General features: G+C 38.2%; 2 protein-coding genes across 3 annotated transcripts; both read left to right on the plus strand.

Annotated features, from left to right (window-relative positions):
- The first annotated feature begins 754 nt into the window (after nt 1-754).
- On the plus strand, nt 755-5,111 carry fgf19 (fibroblast growth factor 19). The gene is made up of 3 exons (XM_036587084.1): nt 755-1,163; nt 2,299-2,402; nt 4,284-5,111. Exons 1-3 carry the CDS (start codon nt 950-952, stop codon nt 4,596-4,598), a joined length of 633 nt encoding a protein of 210 aa, XP_036442977.1. The 5' UTR covers nt 755-949; the 3' UTR covers nt 4,599-5,111.
- Nucleotides 5,112-21,429: 16,318 nt separating this feature from the next.
- Nucleotides 21,430-24,967, plus strand: lto1 (LTO1 maturation factor of ABCE1). 2 transcript variants are annotated; one of them, XM_036586553.1, is made up of 5 exons: nt 21,430-21,603; nt 22,985-23,124; nt 23,979-24,024; nt 24,117-24,234; nt 24,503-24,967. In XM_036586553.1, the coding sequence occupies exons 1-5, from the start codon at nt 21,545-21,547 to the stop codon at nt 24,572-24,574; spliced, it is 435 nt and encodes a 144-aa protein (XP_036442446.1). In that variant the 5' UTR covers nt 21,430-21,544; the 3' UTR covers nt 24,575-24,967. The 2 variants fall into 2 exon arrangements, with proteins under 2 accessions (XP_036442446.1, XP_036442447.1); XM_036586554.1 differs by having other exon boundaries at nt 22,985-23,090; nt 23,954-24,024.
- Nucleotides 24,968-25,832: the final 865 nt, after the last annotated feature.

Genomic DNA, 25,832 nt, shown 5'->3' on the forward strand with positions numbered 1-25,832 from the left:
TTGAGTGAAAATTATGTCAAAAACTGAAAAATGTCAAAAATGGAGATATGAGGTTTTCTTCCGACAGCAGCGATATATGTTTTAATAGTTATCACGTTTTCCCCCCAATCAATTTTGTTTCTTTTATAAAACATAGCTTTGTTCATGCTTATGAATACAAACTCAAAGGGCATGTGTGTCTAAAAATGGATACGTGTATCTTTTTTTAGTAAATTAGTTTTTTAATGCACTAGAAGTACATTAAAAAAAAACAAAAACAAAAGTGCCTGAATACTTGCTTCCCCTCACTGTAGTTTATAGACTGTATTTCATTGCTAATTTCCCCAGAAATGTCTCCCCAAAAATGAATAACTTGTAATTAATAGCTGTTTTGACTGGAAATTAAATACATTAAATGTGACTTCTTTCATAGATAGATAGATAGATAGATAGATAGATAGATAGATAGATAAACATCACACTATTTTGTAAAACTCCAAAAAAATACAAATAAAAAAAAACTCACTGCAGTTTTATCCTCTATGTCTACATAAAATTCAGTTAAATGGGACCATGTAGGTCAACTGGCTGCCTTGTATCCCTAAACAGCACCACCACAGCGCCATCGCGTTTAGAGATACTGAATAAGCCATGCAGCACTGACAGGGAGAGTGAAGGGCCAGTAAAGGTGGAGTTTCACCGCTGTCCCTGGCCTGGGAGGGCTTGTCTAGGGTCTGCTCCAACCCAAACCGCCATCTGTTGGACGTCCAGAGGGTGTGTTATGATCCCGTTCGCAGAACTGCCAAAAGGGGGGAAAAGTCTATCGATCGAACTGATAAGAGGACAATTTAAAAAGGCCAGATGCCCAGGTTTGCGTCAAAACAGCGCAACGTGCTTGGAAAAGCGCGACACAGAGGAGCCAACTGCACGCTGACCACGTCAGACCGGGAGGCCACGGGAACCCACCAACATGCTGCTGCTGTTGCTTATCGCCGCGTGCGGGAATAACGCTTTGTTCGGCTCTCAGGTGTCCGGCATGCCTCTCTCTGGTGCGGGGCCGCTTCTGTCCGGAGACTGGGGGGAACCGGTCAGACTCCGGCATCTGTACGCAGCCAGACACGGACTGCATCTGCAGATCAGCACAGACGGAAAGATAGGAGGCTCCCACCTGCAGAGCTCCCACAGTGAGTAAACTCAGCTGTTAGCAACGCAGAGCAGGAGCTACAGGCTACTTCACACCAGAAGAGAGGAGTGTAGGGTAAAAACCATTCAGGTAGAAGTGTTCTTAATTTCATGAAACAATGATGCAAGTTAAAGTAAAAGGATCTGGTAAAGGAATAAAAGTTTTAGGTTACAAACTTTCCACAGGTCCTTAGTCCTGCAGTGCATTTAGCATCACCAGCAGAGGAACTGAAGTCTGCTGGCACTTTTCCTCTTGATATTGAATCTTTTTTGCTCTAAAATAAAATGCTAAAGCTCAAAAGTGAGAGGGGTGAGGTTTAAAGCCAGGTTTTAAACCAACAAAACAGGATGAAATTCAACCCCAAACTGCACCTGAAATACTGGAACTGATCTGTGGAAAAGGTCAATTCCTTATGAATATACTGGAGTACTGGCATTCCAAGTATTAGTATTTGAAAATACTCATTACAAGTACACCGTAACTGGTCTAAAGTACTAGCTTAAAAAAGTTCTTCAAGGGTACTTTAATAAAGGCAATGGTTCTGCATAGAACCATGAACACTCAAAGAACCATTTGCATGCTTAAATGGTTCTTCAGATTGATGGAGAATTAGTTGTATATGGTTCTACATAGATCCTTTGTGAAAATGGTTCCATATAGCCCCAAAAGGGTTCTGCTATTGTTGTGATGTCAAGCTTGTAACCATTGCAGAACATTTTTAATGCTATATAGAACCATATGCAACCTCATCAATCTGAAGAACCATTTCACCATAAAAAGAACCATTCAAGCCTGACATGGTTCTATATACAACTTATGGTTCTAAACAGAACCATTGCCGTTAATAAAGAACCTTTGAAGTACCATCTTTTTAAGTGTGTATAGCAAAGCAGCCCAGGTTTTAAACCAACAGAACAAAATGAAATATGACCCCAAACTACAGCTGAAATACTTTAACTGATCTGAGGAAAAGGTCAATTTCTCACTGATATACTGGAGTATCAGCATTTGAAGTATGAGTATTTGAAAATACTCATTACAAATACACAGTAACTGGTATTAGGCAAATGAAACCAGTTATTACATGTTTCCAGTTCAACTGCATGATTCTAACTCAGTCTAAACTCTTTTCCAAGGTTTGATGGAAATTCGCCCCATCGACACTGGCTGTGTCGTTATCAAAGGTGTTGCAAGCTCCCGATATCTGTGCATGGAAGCGAATGGGAAGCTGTATGGATCGGTGAGTGGCTCATGGCTACTAAACTAAAGTCACCCTTACTCACAAGATGTGTGGATGAAGTTGAAAATTGGCAGCACTTTTATTAGGCTAATCTTTGGTTATTGGTACACAAATACAGTCAATAACACTGCATGCATGTCAGCGGAGGGTAGAGTAGGAGTACAAAGGTGCCTGTTTAAAAAATGTAGTGTACAACGGTGGATAGAGTAGCACAAAACCCTGACTCAATTAAAAGCATCGCTACTTCTGTGAAATAACCACTCAATAAAAGTAAAACTACCTATCCGAAAAAAAGAACTTTAGTAGAAAAGCTAAAGCAGCTGGCCAAAAAAACTACTTATGTACTGAGAAACATGTAAAATCTACCAGCGTTGGAATTGAAGTTTGGTAGGCCCAACAATTTCTCACTTTTTGAGATTTTTTCAGTATAAAATAAAATGAAAACCTCAAAAGCCAGAGGTGTGACCAATCACAAATCAGTACTGAACCTGCCGCCAACATAACGGAATGATATAATATAAAAAAGGAGTTAGTAACTAAATATGAATGACCAAACTCTAACTGAGTAAAAAGTTGCTTACTTTTCTTCATAAATGTACTTGAGTAGAAGTAAAAGTATGTTTTTTGAAAATGCTCGGAAAAGTACAAATCCATCAAACTTTTACTTGGAGGCATGGAACTGAGCCATTGTAATTACTAGCCTTATCTGGTACCTAACCTTAGTTACCTGAGTAACTAACAGAACTATACAACTTTTTAGTACATCCAGCATTGGAGCTGAAGTTTGGTAGGCTCAATTCTTCACTTTTTGGGATTCTTTCAGTCTAAAAAAAATGACTCCAAACATCAGAAATGTGACCAATCAGGACCAAGCCTGTCATTAACCCCTTAAATGGCCAGGCCCGCCAGCGAGCAAAAAAGTTTTATTACAAACTTTCTATAACCTAGGAATAGCCCAGCTAGTTTGCATTGAAGTCCCTGTAGTAACTGAAAAATAAGCCTTAGTGTGTAATAAGCCTGGGATTTCAAGGGGTTAACATAAGTAATTAGAAACCACATGTAAATGTTAACAACTAATATGCAACTGAGTAAAAAGCAGCTTACGTTCCTCATAATAAACTTGAGTAAAAGTAAAAGTATTACAGTCTGATGCACATACTGGTAGAATTTCAGTAGCACTTCAGTTGTGCGTGTTAAAGGTTACCCATGGCTTTATTTTGTATGAGTTGTTTGGGTTTATCAACGTTTACCAGCCCAAGGTTCATTCCACCCAGTAAACTCTTGCCCATCATTTTGAACAGTAGTCTCTGAAGGGGTGAACATAAGCAACCTGATAGAGAGCCAGGGTCACAATACTGGTTTTGTCCTGAAAAAATGGTCCTAAATACCCATATATATATATATATATATATATATATATATATATATATATATATATATATATATTTGTATTTGTTATTTAATAGTACTAATAGTAAATTTCTTGTATATATATTAGAAATTTTATAATGAAAGACGAAAGTATTCAAATAATTTAAAGTGTATAATCCATAATGATGATTTTGTGGTCTCCTAAAGAATAGTTTGCTGACCTGTCCCAATTTATAAAGGAATTAATCTTACAAAATTGAACAAATATACTTTGTGACATCACATTCGCAACCTTTGTCCTCTGCTGGGTACATTTACATAGCTAAAAGCTAAATGAAAAGAAACAGGAATAACAACCTTGGCCCCTGTATGTGCAGGACAAACAGCCATCGAAGAACCTAAAACAAGGGCTCAACTGATAAAATAGGCCTATGAGAGATGTACAATTCACAGTATATAAACCCTCTGCATGCATATATCTCATCTTTCCTGTTTCATTTCTTCCCATAGTACATCTATGTGAAAGAAGACTGCTCTTTTCTGGAGCATATTCTACCAAATGGCTACAATGTCTACACTTCGGGAAAACACGGGACTTTTCTGAGCTTGGGCGGTGGTAGAAACCGGCCCCAAAGTGCTCTCGCTCAGTTCCTGCCTATGGTCAATACATTGTCACAGGAGCCAAAGGGCTATGACTCAAGAGAAGGGCACTCTCCGCCTGACCCAGAGCAGGATCTTCACTTAGGCTTACGAGCAGACAGCATGGAGTCCTTTGGGAAGATCTCCCAAATTGTCATTCAAAGCCCTAGTTTCAACAAAAGATGAGTAGAGTATTCACTCAAAGAGTTTCAAAAGATCTGACCCGGGAGTTCAACCCAGTGGCAAGAGGCTGAATGGTACTGGCCTGGCCTGAAAGGAGAGAACAGAGGAACTCTCTTTCTCTCAGAACTCAAAGACTGTGGCAAGACGAGGATCAAGTTTCCAAAAGCCAGTTCTGACCATGGACACACAGGGGGATACACGGATCAACGACATGCTGATGTTAAATCACTCCAAATGTTGAAGCACAAAAGAAAAAAACAATAACAAAATACAATATACTAGAGTATCAACTGCAGCTTAGATTTATTTATTTCTGATGATGAAGTTGACTGTAATGCTTAAGCTCTAGGTCTTATAGTAACAAGCTTACTTGAGTGCACTCATATCTACATTGTGTAGAACTTTCAACAACCACTGTTTGTAGCTTGGCTTTTGTACTTGCTGTATTTATCTCAAGCTGTATTTGGCAAACTATTTTTGTTGGAATATTCCGAATTAAATAGACATTTATTTTCATTTTCTGAGACTTATTTCCATTTTTTTAACAATGTCTACAGAGGTCAGGGCTTAATCTTTTGACCTTAATCGTTCACAGAACAATGACCAATTATCGCTAACTACAGTCGTGTGTTTGTAAGTTTGTACATCTCCAGTCAAATTACATGTTTTGTTGATGTTCTAAGTGAACATAAGTATCCATCCTGAACGGGGAACCACCTTAAATATTTAACAACCTTTTTTTTCTGCCAATTTAATTTTACAATTTCTATTTATTTGCTGGAAAGGTACTGGAAGTAGCTATATGTAGGAACACATTGCAGACCAATCAAGTCACCAATGTTAATAACATGCATACAGAATGTGAGTCAGGCAGCCAGTCAGCTGACTAGATTCTGGAACATGCATTCTTATTGGATTAAGGATGCTAAAGAGACCAACCTTTTTGGATACCCAGTCCTGATAATGACTTCTTAACAGTATTTGGAAGAATACAATGGTAAAGTTGCAATACCTGGTACAGTTATTATAAACACAATCCTGATAAATTGGCCATTATAATGTATAAGTATAATGGTTTATTATGGGGTTTATTATTATAACACCAAGGCTACGTTCACATTACAAGCCTCATTGCTCAAATCCGATTTTTTGCTGAAATCCGATCTTCACACTCGTTTAGGTAAGTGATTCAAATCTGTCATTAATGTGAATTAACCGGCGTCCTGAAATGACCCGCATGCGCATAACGTCACGTGAATGAATCACATGCAGTGGAAAAAAGCGCAGTTGAAAAAAAAGCGCATGAATTCCGATCTGAGCGTCACATTAAGGTCACGTGGTCACGAATAAGATACGTATCCGATCTAGGACCACATAAGTGGCTCAGGTCGGATTTGAAAATATCAGATTTGCGTGTCCACACAGCCCTGAAAACATCAGATCTGAGTCACATTAGGGCAAAAAATCGGATTTGTGTCACTTCAACCTGCTAATGTGAACGTAGCCCAAATGAACAGGACACAATTAAGCAAGTAAGTAAGTAAGTACTAATAATGAAACCCCCTACATTATTTATGTCATGCTTATATTTTACACCACTGCTATCAAATAATGCAAACACCACCCTTCTGAAATAGAGCCAAAACAGCTATGAAGCATGAAGTTGGTCATTTTTCAGTGCCAGAAAACATATATTTGACAGTAAACAGAAAATTTCACAAATGACTTGTCAAGCAACTTATATTAGAATATATTAGAATTGTTTTCAGTATTTACACTTTGCCTTTCTTACAGCTTAAAAACTACAGGGATCTTTTGCCACATCTCCAAGATTCAGAGTTAGAAGTTGGCTACATTTTCTTCTTCTTGTGTTTTAAGTTATCCCAAACATATTCAGTGATGTTGGGGTCTGGACTCAGTCCACTGTTCTGAGAACACCAGCAGCTTCTGTGGTTGATTAGCACATTTTCTTCTTTTTTTCTGTCTTCTCCTTGACAGCTACAAATCCTTTCAGACTCATAGCACTGAATTGTCTTCTCACAGTGAAAGGATGGAAAGAAACACCTGTGGATGTTCTCTGATCTGAAGCAAGAGCGGAGCTTAATTTTCAAAGATGAAAGCGCCAAGAACCATTTGCCTGATGGTGACAGTTTTGGTGGTCTACCAGGTCATGCAGATCATTTATATTATTTTTCTTTGATTTTTCCCTCTCTTACTTTTCCCTCTCTTTATAGCTAATCTCCTCCGATTTCTGAACAATACCGTGTGTTACTGAATAATACATACATACATACATACTCAAAACCGCTTATCCTTCTGGGTCACGGTGGGGTGCTGGAGCCTATCCCAGCTGTCATTGGGCGGAAGGCAGGATACACCCTGGACAGGTCGCCAGTCCATCACAGGGCAGACAGACAGACATACACAATCACACTCACACATTCACACCTAGGGGCAATTTAGCATGTTACTGAATAATATGTACACACACACACACACCAATCGGGCATAACATTATGACCACCTCAGACTGTAGTCCATCTGTTTATCTGCATACTTTGTTAGCCCACTTTTACCCTGTTCTTCAGTGGTCAGGACCCCCATGGTCCCTTACAGAGCAGGTACTATTTGGGTGGCACTGCAGTAACACTGATGTGGTGGTGGTGTGTTATTGTGTGTTGCACTGGTCTGAGTGGATCAAACTCCAGCAGCACTGCTGTGTCTGATCCACTTGTACCAGCATGTAAACCATACTAAAAATAAATACTACAAAGACAACATATCAAATGTTAAACTGAGAAATCTTATTGTTTTTTGAAAAATAAATGCCCATTTTGAATTTAGTGCCAACAACACGTTCCAAAAAAGTTGGGAGGGTGGGATCTTTACCACTGTGTTTCATCACCTCTTCTTTTAACAACACTCTGTAAGCGTTTGGGAACAGAGGATACACTGCTGTAGTTTTGAAAGTGAAATGTTTCCCATTCTTGTTGATATAGGATTTCAGCTGCTCAACAGTTCAGTGTCTCCTTTGTCGTAATTTTCATTTCATAATGCGTCAAATGTTTTCAGTGGTGACAGGTCTGGACTGCAGGCAGGTCAGTTTAGTACCCAGACTCTTTTAATACGGAGCAATGCTTTTGTAATACATGCAGAATGTGGATTGACATTGTCTTGCTGAAATAATCAAGGCCTTCCCTGAAAAAAGACATTGTCTGGATGGCAGCATATGTTGCCAAAACATGTATATATATCGTTGAGCATTAATGGTGCCTTCACAGATGTGCACGTCACCCATGCCATGTGCACTAATGCACCCCTATACCATCATGAATACCGGCTTTCCAAAAAAAAATTTAAATGTTGATTCATCGGACTACAGGACAGTTTTGCGCTATACCTCAGTCCATTTTAAACAAGCTTGGGCCCAGAGAAGGTGGCAGCGCTTCTGGATCCTGTTTATATATGATTTCTTTTTTGTGTTTTTGAGTTTTAACTTGCATTTGTGGATACAGTGATGAACTGTGTTCACAGACAGTGGTTTGTGGAAGTGTTCCTGAGCCCATGCAGTGATTTCCACTACAGAATCATGTCTGTTTTTAATGTAGTGCTGTCTGAGGGCCCAAAGATCACGGTCAGCAAATACTGTTTTTTGGCCTTGTCCCTTGCGTACAGAGATTTCTCCAGATTTTCGGAATCTTTTAATGTTTAATGCCTTTACTGGAGGGGGTCCGGGAGCATGGATGTAATGGCCTCAAAATGTGTGTTCACCATGAGCTTTAAGAGGAGTAACAGGTTTAAAATTGATCACAAAATGCGACTGTCCTCTTATACTTTGTACTAGGCAAGGATTAAAATGATATAAATATACTGACTACAGACTTGTACCTGATCAGACAGCCCTGTCACTCTCCTTCAGCTCCTTTCTTTCATCGTTCCTGTGTTCAGTATCACATTATTTTTTTATTAAATTCAAGTTTACATGAACCCAAGGCTTAATGAGAGACCAGTCATTTACATTTTTATTTGAACTGGAAAAAATCTTCTCACCTGACTGGCCTTCAATGGAGCTGCCACCTATTAAAGACATTTTGTACCTCCATCTACAGGTTGGAAAATTGAGGGATATAAAATTGCCTTATGATCAAAATTATACGATTACACTGAGATTAACTTTCTGTAAATCTATGTACTAATGATTTTCAGATATAAAGAGAAATATGAAAACAAATGAAATAATGAGCTGTCAGTAAGGTTATTTCTATCGCTTTTACTCGCTACAATAGTCGGCTCGTCAGCTAGATAACGTTACTGTTAGCCTATCCATTTGTCTCTACCTCAAGTAAACCTCAAGTTAGCTAGCTAGCTAGCTAATAAACAACCAGTAAAAACTCGTTAGCCAGCTATATTGACCATAATTTATCATGAAGTCATATTGTAGGTAGGTATTCTCACTCTTACTGTTTCACTCTGTATGCGGTGTATTTTAGAATAAGGCTTAATGTTTATTTTAGTAAGTTTTAAGCCAAAATCCTGTCACAACTTCAGCGGCTGTTGGCAGCGTGAACAGTATCAGAGACCTTCATACAGGCGTGATATAATTGGCTTACAACTTGGTCTGATGTGATTGGCTGAGCGGGAGGTTTATGCTAAACAGCAACATTCTCCGTCTCTCCAAATGGGAGGGGCGTAACATCAAACGGGCGGACCATAGCGCCAAATGGTAGGGCTTCGCTATTGGCTGTGGAGAAATCCGGTGAGTTTTCTGTGACGCTAGTTTCCGTGTTCCTACTGGCTGGTCGTAACAGAATTATGTTGCTGATATGTTTTTTAAAATTAATTAATTAAGATTAAGATTGATTTTAATTTTAAGAAAAAAATCTTAAATGTAGATTAATTAAAGGGCCAGACCAGTGGTCACCAACCCTCCCCCTGGAGATCTCACTCTTAAAAGGATGGTTCATCAAGGGTTCTTTAGTAAAGAAAATGCTTCTATATAAAACCATGAACACTCAAAGAACCATAAACACTCAAAGGTTCTGTATAGCACCAAAAAGGGTTCTGCTATTATTATGATACAAGCTTGTAACAATAGAAGACCCCTTTTTGGTGCTAGAACAAACCCTTTTCCAAAAGGTTTTATATAGAACCATCTACAGCACATTCTCCATTAATCCGAAGAACGTTTTTACAATACATAGAATTCTTTAATCATGCAAAAGGTTCTTTGAGTGTTCATGTTTCTATAGAGAACCATTTTCTGCACTAAAGAACGCTTGAAGAACCATCTTTTTTTAAGAGTGTACCTCCACCAACACACCTCTTCCAGCTAATCAAGCACTTCTGAAGGCAGTAATTAGATGGATCAGGTGAGGTCAATTAGGGCTGAAGCCAAACTCTTTAGGTAAGTAGATGTCCAGGAGCAGGGTTGGTGACCACTGTGCTAGAATTAACACACAGTGTAGTCTAATGTTACTCCCTGTCTGAAAGTCAAGTGAATAGCATGTATATAAATATTGAACTCCTATTCCACCTGCGTTTGTGCTCGTTTACATCGACCAAACCTAAAAGTGATCTCCGTAGATTAGCTTGCAGATAAATATGAAATACAATAAGTTAATTTTTTGTATATCAGGGTCGGAGCTCACATGCATTTCTATTGCTGAAAAGCAAACTATAGTCAGACTTCCCTCAGAGTCAACAACTCAAAAGCAGAAAACAGCAAAAAGTACTTTTTAGTATTTTAAGTTGTTTTTATTTTTATAATTTTTCATTATTTTTTCACAATATTAATGACTAAAATAAAAGGGACTGAACATGATTCTAAAATGACATTTTAAAAAGTTATACAACAATAATAAAAAAAATTATATATATTTTGTTCTGTTAACATTTTATTTCTAAATAAAACTATCTCAATGTACAGAAAGAGGCTCTTCTGAGGCCACAGAAATAGTACTAACCCCAACCCTAAGGCAGAAATAAACTAATCTGCTCTGTCAGAATGTGATCATTTATGTAACTCATGTGATGCTTCTCATAATTTAAACTATATGACATATATGGTCTCTTAGCAAAGAAAATGAAAAAAAAAAAATTAAGAACTAACTGACTAAAATTGAACTTTTAAAAGTGATTAGTCTATTCACAATTTCAGTAAAAGTGTAGCATTTGGTTATTTATGGTACTGTGTAAATAAATGTAGTCACTAACCATCTCTTTCTTCTACATACAGCAGGTTTGTTTCCGTTTCCCCACCATCTTTCTGCCACAGTTTGAAAGTGGCACTTTCAATTTGTTCTATGGTATTTTGGCGCCCTCTACTGATGATATGTTTAACTGCAGTTTTACTACTTCTTGAATTGGTTTCTACTGGGAGACCTTGGCCAGACACACCTTAATTAAAAATCAGCTGCCTTAAATGTATTATTTACAGTGTTTATATTTTTCATTGTGATTTCAGTTCTGAAAGAAAACAAAGGTGGATGTTTAGAACAAATTCAAATAAATCCTGCAGGTAGGGCTCAATTTGAGTGTGGATGCAAAAGTATAACACTGAGAAACCACAAAAGGTAGTTTGTCTACTGGGTATACATTAAGCCTGGCATGAAGACGTGATCCATTATCACACCCATTAGAACATTTAATAATATACAAATAAAATATGAATGGAGGACTAATTAAATATGGGTCGGGTAAACCACTTCTTTGTTTTGATATGTTAATAGGCATACACCGATCAGGCATAACATTATGACCACCTCCTTGTTTCTACGCTCATTGTCCATTTTATGAGCTCCACTTACTATATAGGTGCACTTTGTAGTTCTGCAGTTACATAGTCCATCTGTTTCTCTGCATACTTTGTTAGCCCCCTTTTACCCTGTTCTTTAGTGTTCAGGACCCCCATGGACCCATGAAGCAGGTACTATTTGGGTGGTGGATCATTCTCAGCACTGCAGTAAAACTGATTGGTAATATAGACTGGTAAATGTACTAAACTGTACTAAAGAGCTAAAACTGTACTAAAGAGCTAAAAAAGTGCATCCCAGGGAAGTTAAGTCTTTCAGAAGTAAATATGGGGAGGGGTTGACCATTCTGTGAAAGACTGCATGTGCAAATAGTGTAACATTTCAAGAACAATGTTTCTCAATGTAAAATAGCAAAGAACTTGGGGATTTCATAATCTGTGGTACATTATATTGTTAAAAAATTCAGAGAATCTGGAGAAATCTCCATGAACACAGTTCATCGCTGCATTCAGAAATGCAATTTAAAACTCTACCATACAAAGAAGATACAAAAATCCAGAAACACTGCCGTCTTCTCTGGGCACAAGCTCATTTAAGATGGACTGAGGCAAAGTGGAAAAGCGTCTTGTGGTCTGACAAATCAAAATTTGAAAATCTTTCTGGAAATCATGGACGTCACATCAAAAGCCAGCATAATGATGTAGGGTGCATTAGTGTACATGGAATGGGTGACTTGCATATCTGTGAATGCACCATTATAAATAGGTTTTGGAGGACAATGCCAAACCACATTCTGCACATATTACAGGTCTGCAATCCAGACCTGTCACTCATTGAAAACATTTAGTGCGTTATGAAATGAAAAATGCAACTAATGAGACCCCAAACTGTTCAGCAGCCGAAGTCCTATATCAAGCAAGAATGGGAAAACATATCATTTTCAAAACTACAGCAATTGGTCTCCTCAGTTCAGAGTGTTGTTAAAAGAAGAGGTGATGAGGAGATGCAACACAGTGGTAAACATGCCCCTGTCCCAACTTTTTTTAAACTTGTTGCTGGCATCAAATTCAAAATGCACATATTTTTCAAAAAAAAAGTTCAACATTTGATGTCTTTTGTATTACTTTCACTAAAAGGTTTAAATGATTTGCACATTCTTGCTTGATATAACACTTCAGCTGCCCAACAGCCCAGGTTCTCCATTGTTGTTAATTGCACTTCATAATGCACTACATGTTTGCAATGGGAGACAGGTCTGGACTGCGGGCAGGCCAGTCTAATAACTTTGTTACTATGAAGTCACACTGTTGTAACATGTACAGAATGTGGCTTGGCACTGTCTTGCTGAAACAAGAAGGGACACCCCTAACACCAACTCCTGCGGAACAGAACTATGGGATAGGAGATCATGAGCTTTCAGCCATTAAACTGGCTTTAAAAGAATGGTGAAATTGTGTTGTAGGGTGCCAACCTTCCCTTCCTACTCCTGATCATAAAAAAACCTTAAGTACGATCTGCCAAAAGACTAAATTTGGTCTCTATTTTTCTCCAAGTTCCAATTTAATATATCGTACCACCATGCCTTATCTTGCATGTATAGTGAGGAGGACTGGCCCACTACAAGTTGTAGTTTCTGCTGTTTGATGGGAGATTCACCTGGAGATAGGCCACCAGTTAGAGACTTAGAGACTTAGAGAGTGTCCCTGTTAGTGTCCCTGGTCACACCTGGCTGTTGTGGCTTTGTGCTGTCTGTATTGTCAGACTTGGCATTCCTAAGGATATAGTTTCAGACTGTGGCCCTCAATTCGTTTCACAAGTGTGGTCAGCCTTTTTTGAATGTCTGGGGGTATCAGTCAGCTTAATGTCAGGATATCATCCTCAGTCCAATGGCAAGTGCAAACAAGCTCATTTGGAATTGGGAAACTTTTTCCGGCTATACTATCATGATGGTCAGACTGACTGGGCTCGGTTTTTGCCATGGGTAGAAATGGCAAATGGATAAATCAGTTGTACCACTGGTTTGACCCCATTCCAGTGTATCCTAGACTACCAACCTGCTCTCATGCCCTGGATCGCTACTTCTTCAGATGTTCCGGCCGTGGTTGACTGGATGAAGCGGAGTGAGGTGGTGTGAACACTCATTAATGTATCCACCAAATCCTGCGCCGGCGTCGAGGAGAGACCCCCTTTTACTATCCTAGAGACCGGGTTTGGCTGTCAACCAGGGACTTTTGCCCAAATACAAAGGTCCTTTTAAGCTCAAGAGAATTAATGATGCTACTTACCAGCTTGGTTTGCCTAGTCAATATCATGTCTTACGTTCATTCCATGTATCCCTTCTCAAACCAATTGTTCCAGGTCCGATGGGTAAGGTCACATTTGACAAGATGCCGCACCCTCTGGTTGTCATCGAGGGGCTCCTGGTCTGTGTTGTCCATCAGCTGCTGGACTTAGGAGAGGCAGTGTCCTCCAGGACCTGGTTGACTGGGAGGGTTATGGCCCTGAGGAGAGGTGTTTTGGGTCCCCGCTAAGGAAGTCTTGGATTCAGTGTTGGTGGCTGACTTCCACCAGCGGCATCTGGACAGGCTCGCTCTGCATTCCAGAGGTTGCCCAGAGACCAGCTCAGTCAGTGCCCTAGGGGTCATTCCAGTGGTCATCCTCAAGGTTGCCTGAGAGGGGATTCATCAGTCCAGCACCACAGCATCCCTTGGCCACCTCAGAGTGATTGGGGGGTACTGTCACACTTCCTGTTGACGTGCCATGTTGTACTCCTCACTCCATCTCACCAGCCAGTTTTGCTGAGTCCATGAACTACATCTTCCAGGATCCCATGGGAGATCACATAACGCCTACACATGCTGCCTCCACCAATCATAATCTACTTCCTTGCTCCAAGTCACGAACTGTTTACACCTGTTCCCCATTGCATGTCTCTGTATAAATACCCGTTTGTCATACTTGGTGTTTGTAAAGTATTACCTCTGTGTACCGAGCACGCTAAGTGTTGTTTACCTGTCTGTTTTCTCATCTTTGTACCTGCATTGTTATTTTCGACTTTGTCTTTGGATTTCCTTTTTGGTGCTGTTTGCTGATTTACGACACACTGTTTTGACTTCTGACCCTGATTTGTTTGACTACTCTTTTGCCTTTCCCCATGTGTTGTGGACTGTCTAACTCGGTTTTGACCTTGGCCTGTTTTTGGATTACATCTTTGGCCAAATTTACTGTTATTAAAGGTTAAAGGTCACACTTTCATTTCTATCCACAAGTGTCTGACTAGTTCTTGAGGCATTACGCAATGTTATTATTACTTTGTTCAAACATTTAATTAAAAAAAACAAGAGGATGTAGCACTTAGCACTGGTTGGCTAAGAGACTTGTCAATCATTCGTTTGCAAGCAGTCAGTTCCAGTTGTAGATTTTTTGCAAAAATCACTCTCAAAAATATGTGATTTACTACATAACCTTTGTACTTTTTTCGACAACCATACTGCAATACCTCAAAATGATCTTGTGTGATTTCAAAACATTTTTGTGCCAGAGCAGCAATACACTACTGTAAACACGAAACACAACACTGATTATAATTTCAATGGGTATGCAATGAATATACATGAATGATTTTTCCCAATAAATCTGCTGGTCATTATAACTTTCTACTGCTGTGATGCTGAGTGTCTGAATGATGTGAATCAATATATTGCATATGTATATGAAACTCAAAGAAGGATTGCTTTCAGTGAATGCCACTTTACTCACTAGCATTAGTGCGTTCATCCAATATATGTCCAATATATCAACTTCAAAATGACACAAAACCTTAAAACTTTCTTGAGATATAACAAATATTCCTATTCATTACCAAGACAATGATAGGATTCTTATTACTGTAATTATAAATACTCTTCATACTACTCTGATAGGACCCTGAGTTTATCGCTACATACAGTGCCTCCAAGTAATCTTCAACCCCCTGCAGATTTTGCAAATTCAACAAGTTGCAAATAAGTTAGAGCCTTCAAACTTTGAACAGGAGTAGCATTTATTAACAGATGCCTAAATATTAAACAAAAAATATATTGCTCAATCAAATTATGATACATTTTAAACATAAAACATTAGGATCAATTATTATTCAACCCCTAGGTTTAATATTTTGTGGAATAACCCTTGTTTGCAATAACAGCTATTAATCATTTTTTATAAGACCTGATCAGGCCGGCACAGGTCTCTGGAATAATCTTGGCCCACTCCTCCATGCAGATCTTCTCCAAGTTGTCTAGGTTCTTTGGGCATCTCTTGTGGACTTTGATCTTGAGCTCCTTCCGCAAGTTTTCAGTTGGGTTAAGGTTAGGAGACTGACTAGGCCACTGCAACACTGTGTGCTTGGGGTCGATGTCCTTTTGAAAGATGAAATGACGACCCATCTTAAGATCCTTGATGGAGCTGAAGGTCCTGAAGCAGCCCCACGGCGTGATGCTGCCACCGCCATGCTTGAGTGTAGGGATGGTATTCTTGGGGTCGTATGCAGTGCCATCCTCTCGCCAAATGCCCTGGGTGTGGTTGGCACCAAAGACCTCGATTTTGGTCTCATCAGACCAGAGAACCTTGAACCTTCTTTTTGCTGCAGTGCATTTCACATGTCCAGGCCCATCTACAGTCCAAATTTCACAATGCTAAGTTAACTCCAAATGTGTAAACCTGCAAAATCTGCAGGGGGTTGAATACTACTTGGAGGCACTGTATATAGCTAAATCTTTCTATACCAGTTCTGATCAGAAACAAGGTAGGAGGTCCTGGATTAGGTATGACGCCACCTCTGGATCAGTGGAAGCACTGCAGCTCAATTTGGACTCAAAGTGCCACCCCCCGAAAAGCATGGCCAACTTTTAGGCCACCACAGTTTAACAAAGTGAGACAGTCAGATATCATCAATGAAGCACCACAGAAAAGGTACTTTGTGTGAACACTTTTATGGTGAAAATCCACCATCAGGGCCAAACCAATCACTCTAAGTCACAACCTTTAGTGACTTTGTAGGAAAACAAAGTAAAAGCATCTAAACAAATCTTTGCATTGGTGTATTACAGTATTTTTGTGCCGAGTTGTGCTCATTGTGGATAAATGTAACATTTCAACGACGTTCAGCAGAGAAAATGATTGCTAAAAAAAAAACATGCAATTACATAACCTATTGGAAAACAGGATTAAATCACTCATTTTTTTTCAGAGTGATATTGTATTTAAAAATGTGTTAACGCAATTAATAACAATTATTTTGTTATTATTTACAGAGTTCTGACCACACTAATAATTTACCCAGTATAATTCATCAGTGCTGCTCTGCAAGCTACATTATATGAAGAGTTCAAATCTCCATTGAATGGCATTTCCATGTTCACTAGTTTCCTCCCATGATCCAAAAACATGGGTAACATGTGGATTGATGATGCTAAATTGCCTCCAAGAGCAGCATCTGAAGGAAAGCTCAACTAGGCAAATGCAGTAAGACTAAAAAATTAGCTATCCAGTCAGATGTAGAACATAACTTTGAACCAGCCAATCAGATTGCAGGACTGATAATTCAGTGAACCAATTAGATGGCAGAACACAAATTTGTCGGGAGACAATAACATGATTAGTAGTAGTTTAACGTAAAGTCAACATTAAAAGTGTTTGGTGTAATATCTGAGTGGCTAATAAAATCTGATAAACATTTCAAATGTTATCAAATTTTATATTTATTGCAATTAAATAAAACTTACAGCCCTGAGTGACACTCTGAGAATATGCACACATCATAGCTAGGCCCATTAAGACATGCAGAAGAAAAATACACCTTAGATCAGGTCACTAACTGCCAAAGCAATGCATGTCATATTATTCAAGTTTTCATAAACAAAGCCAATAGAAATGCTTCTCATTTTGTGCAATATTATATATATTTATATTACCTTGAAACAAAAATGAGAATATTCACAATGTAGTCAAATGTTAACAATGAAGAAACACTGACCTGAATCTGAATCCTCTTCCTGGTCTTTACTAAAGAAGATGGGTTGAGATTTTTTATCATAGATTTGTTGTTGTATTGTGTTGAATATACAGACTACTTTCAGTCAAAATGAGTTAATTTATGTAGAACGACAATAAAATACAGTGCACTTATTTTCTACACATGGCATATAAAGCACATCATGGCTCATTCTATTTTGAAAGGATGCATTATTTTTCAAATCTGTTTAATGACCAAGTCATATTTATTATCATATTTTTATACTAGCTATCGACAGTCCCTTTAAAAGACATGCATCTTGATTTAGTGCCATTTGCAAGTAATGCAAAAATAATATCAAGACACATAAGACTTTACTCAATATAGTCATTCTAAATTTAGGCCAGGAACATTGGTGAATCAGGACTATTAGAGCTAGACCCTCAGTTCAGGCCATAAATGTCAAAACCAAGAAAAGTAAAGAGCATCAATTCATCTTCTGTGAAAATGTCGTGTTGATGTGTTAAAAATGACAGATGGCATTTTTAGCTCCCAGAAGCCATTTAGCTTACTGTGAAGTACTAGAAGACCCAAAGGTTCCCCTCTGCCTGTGGATAATTTAAGACCTAAATGTCTTTTTAGATTGTCAATGGAGTCACATTAGAGCGCACATTAGATTATTCACTATGTCGTGGTCCAGGACTGGAGGCTCAGAGCCACTGAGTAAGGAATATTTCATTTTTTAGCTCATCATTTTGCATGATATTTAAGACGACACCACTTTCATAGTTATGCCATCTGGACAGTGAAGAAACAATGTTTAATTTAAGGCCTCATGGAACTGTTACATCGGCCTTTGCCTTGGAAGGAATGGAACGTACACATAGTGGTGAAAGAAAGAGTTTCTAATTATGATTATAACATTATTAATACACAGACATGGAGACTCTTGAGTTGTGAAAAAGGTGACAAGTTCAGAAATTTCCATGACTTGTCTTCACAGCTGTTGCTCACAAAAGGTCATCTTAAAGGGGAACTCCACCGATTTAGCAAAATTACTTAATCATTCAATGGTTTGAATGTAAACAAAATCATTCAGAGTGGGCTGGTGTGCAACGGTGTTTATAATATTGGTGTTTATAATATTGAGTGAAATGATTCAAAATTGTTCACCATTATAGAAACTATACTAGCCCGAAGCGTCTGGTGGGTCATTTTACAGAAATGTCCACTTTTCTATCTCTCCATAGGGGTCACTGGTGTTACTGATCCTCATTGCCGTTACACATAATAAAGGTAACACCAGAGACATTTTTAATGAAAAATGCATTTTACAAAATGGCTGCTACAGAGCATCAAACCACATGTTGTCAATCATGGAATATCCACTAAAATATGTAATTTAATCCATTTGTACTATTTTTTCACAATTACCAAAGAATAAAGTCAGTCACACCAGTGACTTCAGCTAAAAGCTTCGTATGAAATTAAAGCTAAATCAGAAAATTTCTGATAACTGAAAGACACAGTGGACTCACCATGTGCTTTTCTTCATAGATCCTCAGAAAACAGGTAAAACAAAGTCAAGTGATGTCATCAGCGTGATTTTTATTTCAAAATAAGAGATTTTGTCACGCAGTAACAGCAGTGACACGACTCCTGGGGAACTTTCATTATATCTTTTATAATATTTATTTGGCATTTGTTTTCTTTATGTCATTTAATTTATATATTCCATAGTCATGTATAGATTATTGAAGTTAAAATTGCAGAAAAATGCATTTACCTCAAAATATGGCCTCAGTCTTTAAACATGACTGTGGGGACAAGTACTTCTGTGGTGCTTGGAATTCCAGATAATTGATTTAAAAAAAACAATATTTCTAAATTGAGGCTCAAGGTGTTTTATTTTAAAATATAAATAAATTGTAACCCTAACATGTTTCTAAAGCGTAATATATCTGTAAACACTAGGGACACAAAAATGGATGTTTCTGTTGAATGACCCTGGTATAAAGCTACCTCCCATTAAGTTATTACACAAAACGTTTATAAATGCATTGCTTGATACCTGAGACATTGTGTTTTGATAGTTTTGTTATAAAGTTTTGGCCTAAAAGGTATTTTTAGTATAAAGTTTTACTCCAGGATTACTTCTGTGTTTCCTCTCAAAACTGTATTCTCAATTGAGATCAATGCGCAAGCTAACGCGCTTTTGTTGTTACTGGCCTGTAGCTGCAGCTGTTCAACACGGCTAACGCCAGCAGCAGCTTTTGTTTACAGTTTATTTTTACAGTTTTCTTACCTATTTTGGAGGATGGCAGAGTATGCAGACGACTTCAAGGAGGTCTGTTTCCAAAATATCATCGAGCCAAATCAATTTGAACCAGAATACACAAATGAGTTGCAGCGGCTTGTTGAAGAGAGAGCCAAAAAAGAGAGGGAGAGAGAGAGAGAATGAACCCGCTGGAGCCGAAGCAGAACAACCCAGGCTGAATGAAAACCGGTGGTGTCAACAATTGTTTGATTGAGTGACAATTGAGTGATGATTGGTTGGCGAGTGAAGTAGCTCATTGGCTGTTTGTGCTCACTGATGTCATGGATGCTCAAACTCAAAGGAGTTCAAATGCATTTAAAAATATAAGAGTGGTGTTAAAATGTTTTATGCTCTTCTGTGTTCAGGATATGCATGTATTCTTTTACATAAAAAATGTTCAAGCATTTATAAACTATGATTTTTCTCAAATGCTCCATATTAACCCATTCATTTTGGACTCGCTCTGGAGCGCCCGCTAACGTCTGAGAAACCCAAAAGACATCACAGAGTGGTAAGTTCTCTGCCACCTCTTCCCTCTTCGCTCTTCGCCAAATCACCATCGCCAAATAGCCAATGTTAGCATTAACAGCTGTTTACTTACCAGTCTAGAAGAAACGTAGCAATTTCAGCATCAAACTTCATCCCTGTACTCACCAAGAGCTGCCTCCAGGGGTGGAAAGTGTTGCCAATGTTAACTCTTGTTTTGCTTCTATTTATGTCACTTCTTTTTCTTTGCTGCCGAAAATGGTTTCTCACTCAGAGCGGGCAGCGGTGGTGATAATGGTGGCTTGCCAAGAACTCCAGCCATTGTTGCGTTTCACTGATGCTACAATGACTCATTATCACCTCTTGAGGTACAAAGGGGTAATAGGAGACAGAACAGGCCGGGGCAAGCTGGTTAGCAAGCTAACTTTAGTAGACAACATGATACAGAGCCATCTTTGACATAATGTCGAACTGTTATTCCTTCACATTGTGTTGAAATTTAAGTTAATTTTGGAATGTTTTAAACTAAAATTCTTGAACCTGTTAAATAAGGTAATTTTTAAGGCATGATTTTTTAAGTAAAGTCAGTTAATTTAAGTTTACAGTGTATGTGCATGTTTCAGATAAATAACTTTTTTTTTATAAAATATGAATAAAAATATCTACTGCACTTAGGGAACAGCATCATTGGTTTCTGGCTGGTCCCATACTTTACCTTGAAATATATATATATATATACTGAAAATACTCATGATATACACATTTTTTTATTAATGTATGAATTTAACATGCTGGAAATATCCACTTTCATGAGTCATTCATTAGATGTTTTGGAAAAATGTTCGTTTTAGTTCCCTCAACATTCAAAAGTCACTCAACCGTGGCACCTGAACACGTTCACCCCATGAAATATCCGGAATATTCCAGTTCCAGTGATAAACTCTATGCTTCAAAATACTCTTTTACTGTAAACCCTGTAAAAAAATCTGCAAAGAAACCCAGATATTGTTTCTGAGATGGGTTTGAACACATTTTTAGGGGTTTAATTAGACACTTGTATAATCTAAGAACAGCTCAACCAGTTTTCACAGAGGTCACTGTAATCACTGAGTAATAAGCCTTAGTATGTAACAAGCCTGGGATTTTAAGGCGTTAAAAAGTATGTTTAATAGTTAAGGGGTCCCAGTGGCTCAATCACTCATTTAAGAGCTTGTACTTTTTTGGCATGTTCAGCTCCGCTCCACACGGGGGCGGTCATCAGTGACTGTGAGGGCGGGGGTCGTGTTGAAGAAGACCGTCTCCTGGACCTCGCTAGCTAGTTGAGCCTGGACGGTAAAAGGCGAAGAGAAACGTCGTTTTTTTTTGTTTTTACAGTCTTTAAATAAGCGTTAAACGCAGAATGGCGCTTCGGCCGCCCTCAGACGATCTGTTCGACTCCATTCTGATGGCGGATGACAGGTAAAGCAAATCTAGCAGCAGTATTTTAACGTTACCACCTCATATTTTAACAGTGAGGATGAGAGCAGGAGAAACTGTAGTTTTCATGATTTCATAAGCTGCAATGAAGTTTAGCTGATCTGTAAAACAAGGCGACACAGTGAAACGCCACAGAGTCTACAGTGTGTCAGCCGTTGAGTTGTTTGTTGAGCTCGCTGTGGTGTAAAATTAGCTTGTGTAAAAAACTCGTAAGGTCTGTTTAATTCGTTTAATTCTCTGTTTAAACGGCCGTCAGACAATTCTGTGGAAGTACATTAACACCACTTAATGAAAAAATCCAGGACCTAATTATTATTTTTTTCATTATTAGTTAGCTGAGTGAATTGCTCTGCCATTATTATGCGATACTAAGTCATTCATTTGAGACTATATTATTATTTTGAGATACTAAATCATTCATTTGAGATGCTAAGTCATTCATTTGAGACTATATTATTATTTTGAGATACTAAATCATTATTTTGAGATACTAAATCATTCATTTGAGATGCTAAGTCATTCATTTGAGCCTATATTAGTATTTTGAGATACTAAATCATTCATTTGAGATGCTAAGTCATTATTTTGAGACTATTTTATTATTTTGAGATACTAAATCATTATTTTGAGATGCTAAGTCATTTTGAGATACTAAATCATTCATTTGAGATGCTAAGTCATTATTTTGAGACGATATTATTATTTTGACATACTAAATCATTAATTTGAGATGCTAAGTCATTATTTTGAGACTATATTATTATTTTGAGATACTAAATCATTATTTTGAGATGCTAAGTCATTATTTTGAGACTATATTATTATTTTAAAATACTAAATCATTATTATGAGATGCTGTCATTATTTTGAGACTATGTTATTATTTTGAGATACTAAATCATTATTTTCAGATGATATTATTTTGAGACACTAAGCAATTATTTTGAGGTGCTGCCTCATTTAATTTGGGATACTGTCTAATATATTTGATAGGTAGTATCTTAAATTAATGGGATAGTATCTCAAATTAATTATTTTTTATTTTGAGAATCGTTCTCATTATTTTGAGATGCTTTTGGGATAAAAATATAAATAAATAAAAAATATGCATAAAAATAATGAGAAACCATCTCAAAATAATGACATAGCATCTCAAATTAATGAGAGAGTATCTCAGACTAATGTGTTAGTATCTAAAAATAATGGCCTAGTATTTTACTGTATAATGGAAAAAAATCATTCGAATTTTTTTATTTTAAGTGTCAGGAACAGGCTTCCATATAATTCAGCTGAGGGAATACGAACCAAAAATCACTCACTGAAATGTTGACACCAAGCTGTTCTGCGTTTGTTGTGGTCGTAGGTTTCATGTTGAAGGCTACCGTGAAGGTTTTGAGGAGGGAACACGGCAAGGAACGATTGAGGGCAGAAACCACGGGAGACTACATGGGGCCAAACTCTCTGCTGAGGTCCACAACAGTACAACATTACAGCCTCACATGGGTGCTTTATTATTAACGCATTCATGTCTAACAGCTAAATATAATATGATAAAGAAAGACGCCTCAGAACTTGTTCTGGTTAGTCTGAAGGAGACACATGGCGACATTCAATACCACAGTATTCACCACTCAATGCTGTTATCGTGGAAACTTTGAAATACCGCTACTGCATTTTAGACAAACAAGTTTCAGTTTCACCAAAGGCAGCGTAGTAGGATTTACTCCAAAACTGCATACTACCATACTAAACATTGTCAAAAGTAGTAAAATAGTTTTAGATGCAGCCAGAGTAAGTTCTACTATGTCGTCAGTTTGTGATCTTATGCTTTATTTAATGTTTGTACAGTTGTTTTAATATTTTATTGGTTTGAGCCTTGAAGGGTTGCAGTTCTGTCCTTTTGTACTTAATAGGCTGTCTAGAGTACCGAGTACCATAGTTTTACCAGCGAGCTTGGAAAAAAAAAATAATAATACATAATGCCCATCAGGACTGTCTAAAACACAGGGTGTATAAAGAGCCATCAGTGGAGACAAAAATCCCCAAAATGTATAACCACCAGCACATTTTATTGCTATTAAAAATGACTTAAACTTTTAACAGCTTCTATTAAATTTCGATTCTTGGTTGCATATAGTGCTAATACTTTTATTGACAAACAAGTTTTTTCTTTTGTTTTCCTGAAAGTCAGTAATACTAGGTTTTAGCCATGTGGTTTAATCAATTATTATTTAATCAACAAGAGAAAATATAGACCAAAGGAAGAGATTCATTTTTTTCCTGTGACCCTAATGAGTGAAAGTGTTTCCGAAGGTTTTATCCATTGTTTCAGGTTTCCTTTTATCATGGTTTTGCAGTCACATGGAAATGTCTTCTCCAAAACAGCGAGGACGTGAAAGCAAGGTAGGCCGTTTGGAAATCATCCAGGAAATGTCTTGTGTGGCGACATTACAGCGTTCCATTCAAGTTCAACTTGAACATTATCGTTCTCCCAGGAAAAGGTTGAAAGCTGTTGAGTCTTTGGCTGGACTGATCCAGATGTTTCCCTATGAAGATCCACAGTATGAGAACCTCCAGGAAGACATGGAAAGAGTGAGGGCCAAGTTTAGACAGGTATAGCAAGACGACGTCTGTCCTTATTTTTACAGTGTGTGGAATAAGAGTAGTTTACATGATGTGTGTTTAATGATGATGAAAGCATTTTTCTGAAAGTTTATCCAGGTGCAGCACTTTTTAACTTTATCATCTTGAAATAGAATCTCCTCTCAGAATGTGACTGTTCTTCCCTGTGTTGATTGATGATTAGTGTTCGTGTCCTCTAAAACTTTAACATACTTGTCATTATGGAGCCTAAGAAAAATAACATTTCTCAATTCCGTAGGTCTGTTCCTTACTGAACGTGGCTGCGGACTTCCGTGAGTACGTCAGTGGATCGGCAGGAATGTCCTTCTGAAAGACTGAAAGACACCTTAAATGTGCCATGGAGGCTCAGAGTTCCCAGAGGTGTTTTCTAATGTTATTGAGAACACTGAAATGGGAATACGCCAGGAACAGTGCTGTCCTGCTTGCGTGAAGAGTTGAGGCTTTATGAGGTGAACACTGGGTTCCTTTTCTTAAACCTCGGGCCTTTGGGTTTGATGTGTAGAAGGGAAAAGCGAAGAAAGTAGTCCAAAAATGAGATGGCAGGTTTTTGAGAGTGCTGTGAAAGGAGCCTACTGCTTGATGGCGAGTGTGTGATTACTTTTACTTGAAATGACAGAAATGCTGTATGCTGAATGCTGTAATTTTAGTCGATATACACCGGTCAGGCATACCTTTATGACCATCTCCTTGTTTCTACACTCAATGTCCATTTTATCAGCTCCACTTGATATATAGGTGCACTTTGTAGTTTCTACAGTTACAGACTGTAGTCCATCTATTTCTCTGCATACTTTGTTACCCCCTTTTACCCTGTTCTTCAGTGGTCAGGACCCCCATGGACCCTCACAGAGCAGTGTGTTGTGCTGGTGCGAGTGGATCAGACACAGCAGTGCTGCTGGAGTTTTTAAACACCTCAGTGTCACTGCTGGACTGAGAATAGTCCATCAACCAAAAATATCCTGTGAGCACTGATGAAGGACTAGAGGATGACCAACACAAACTGTGCAGCAGCAGATGAGCCATCGTCTCTGACTTGACATCTACAAGGTGGACTGACCAGGTACACACACCACCACCACATCAGTGTTACTGCAGTGCTGAGAATGATCCACCACCCAAATAGTACCTGCACTGTGAGGGTCCATGGGGGTCCTGACCACTGAAGAACAGGGTAAAAGGGGGCTAACAAAGTATGCAGAGAAACGATGGACTACAGTCTGTAACTGTAGAACTACAAAGTGCACCTATATAGTAAGTGGAGCTGATAAAATGGACAGTGAGAGTAGAAACAAGGAGGTGGTCATAATGTTATACCTGACTGGTGTATGATATCACACATTTGAATTCACTTTTGGAGTGCAAGTGAACGTAGACACCATCTTGTGGTGAAATAATAGAATAGTGCTCAATTATTTGATGCACGTTGCCCTCTGCTGGAGGAAATGAAAACAACATGAGTATAAATGAAGCAGGGCATTTAAATTCACAAGTCAGTGAGGAATATTTATTGACATTATTTTCGTTTTATTGCTGACTCATTGATGAACTCATTGTCCAGCATTTTATTT

The sequence above is a fragment of the Colossoma macropomum genome, unplaced genomic scaffold, assembly GCF_904425465.1.
Source record: "Colossoma macropomum unplaced genomic scaffold, Colossoma_macropomum, whole genome shotgun sequence".
Taxonomy (NCBI): Eukaryota; Metazoa; Chordata; class Actinopteri; order Characiformes; family Serrasalmidae; genus Colossoma; species Colossoma macropomum.

Bases quoted from the DNA above. Each gene is read 5' to 3' on its own strand.
- fgf19 (XM_036587084.1), top strand. From the start codon at position 950: ATGCTGCTGCTGTTGCTTATCGCCGCGTGCGGGAATAACGCTTTGTTC. The intron at 1,164-2,298 runs GTGAGTAAACTC...CTCTTTTCCAAG, and splicing joins CCACCTGCAGAGCTCCCACA to GTTTGATGGAAATTCGCCCC. The intron at 2,403-4,283 runs GTGAGTGGCTCA...TTCTTCCCATAG, and splicing joins ATGGGAAGCTGTATGGATCG to TACATCTATGTGAAAGAAGA.
- lto1 (XM_036586553.1), top strand. From the start codon at position 21,545: ATGGCGCTTCGGCCGCCCTCAGACGATCTGTTCGACTCCATTCTGATG. The intron at 21,604-22,984 runs GTAAAGCAAATC...TTGTGGTCGTAG, and splicing joins ATTCTGATGGCGGATGACAG to GTTTCATGTTGAAGGCTACC. The intron at 24,235-24,502 runs GTATAGCAAGAC...TCAATTCCGTAG, and splicing joins TGAGGGCCAAGTTTAGACAG to GTCTGTTCCTTACTGAACGT.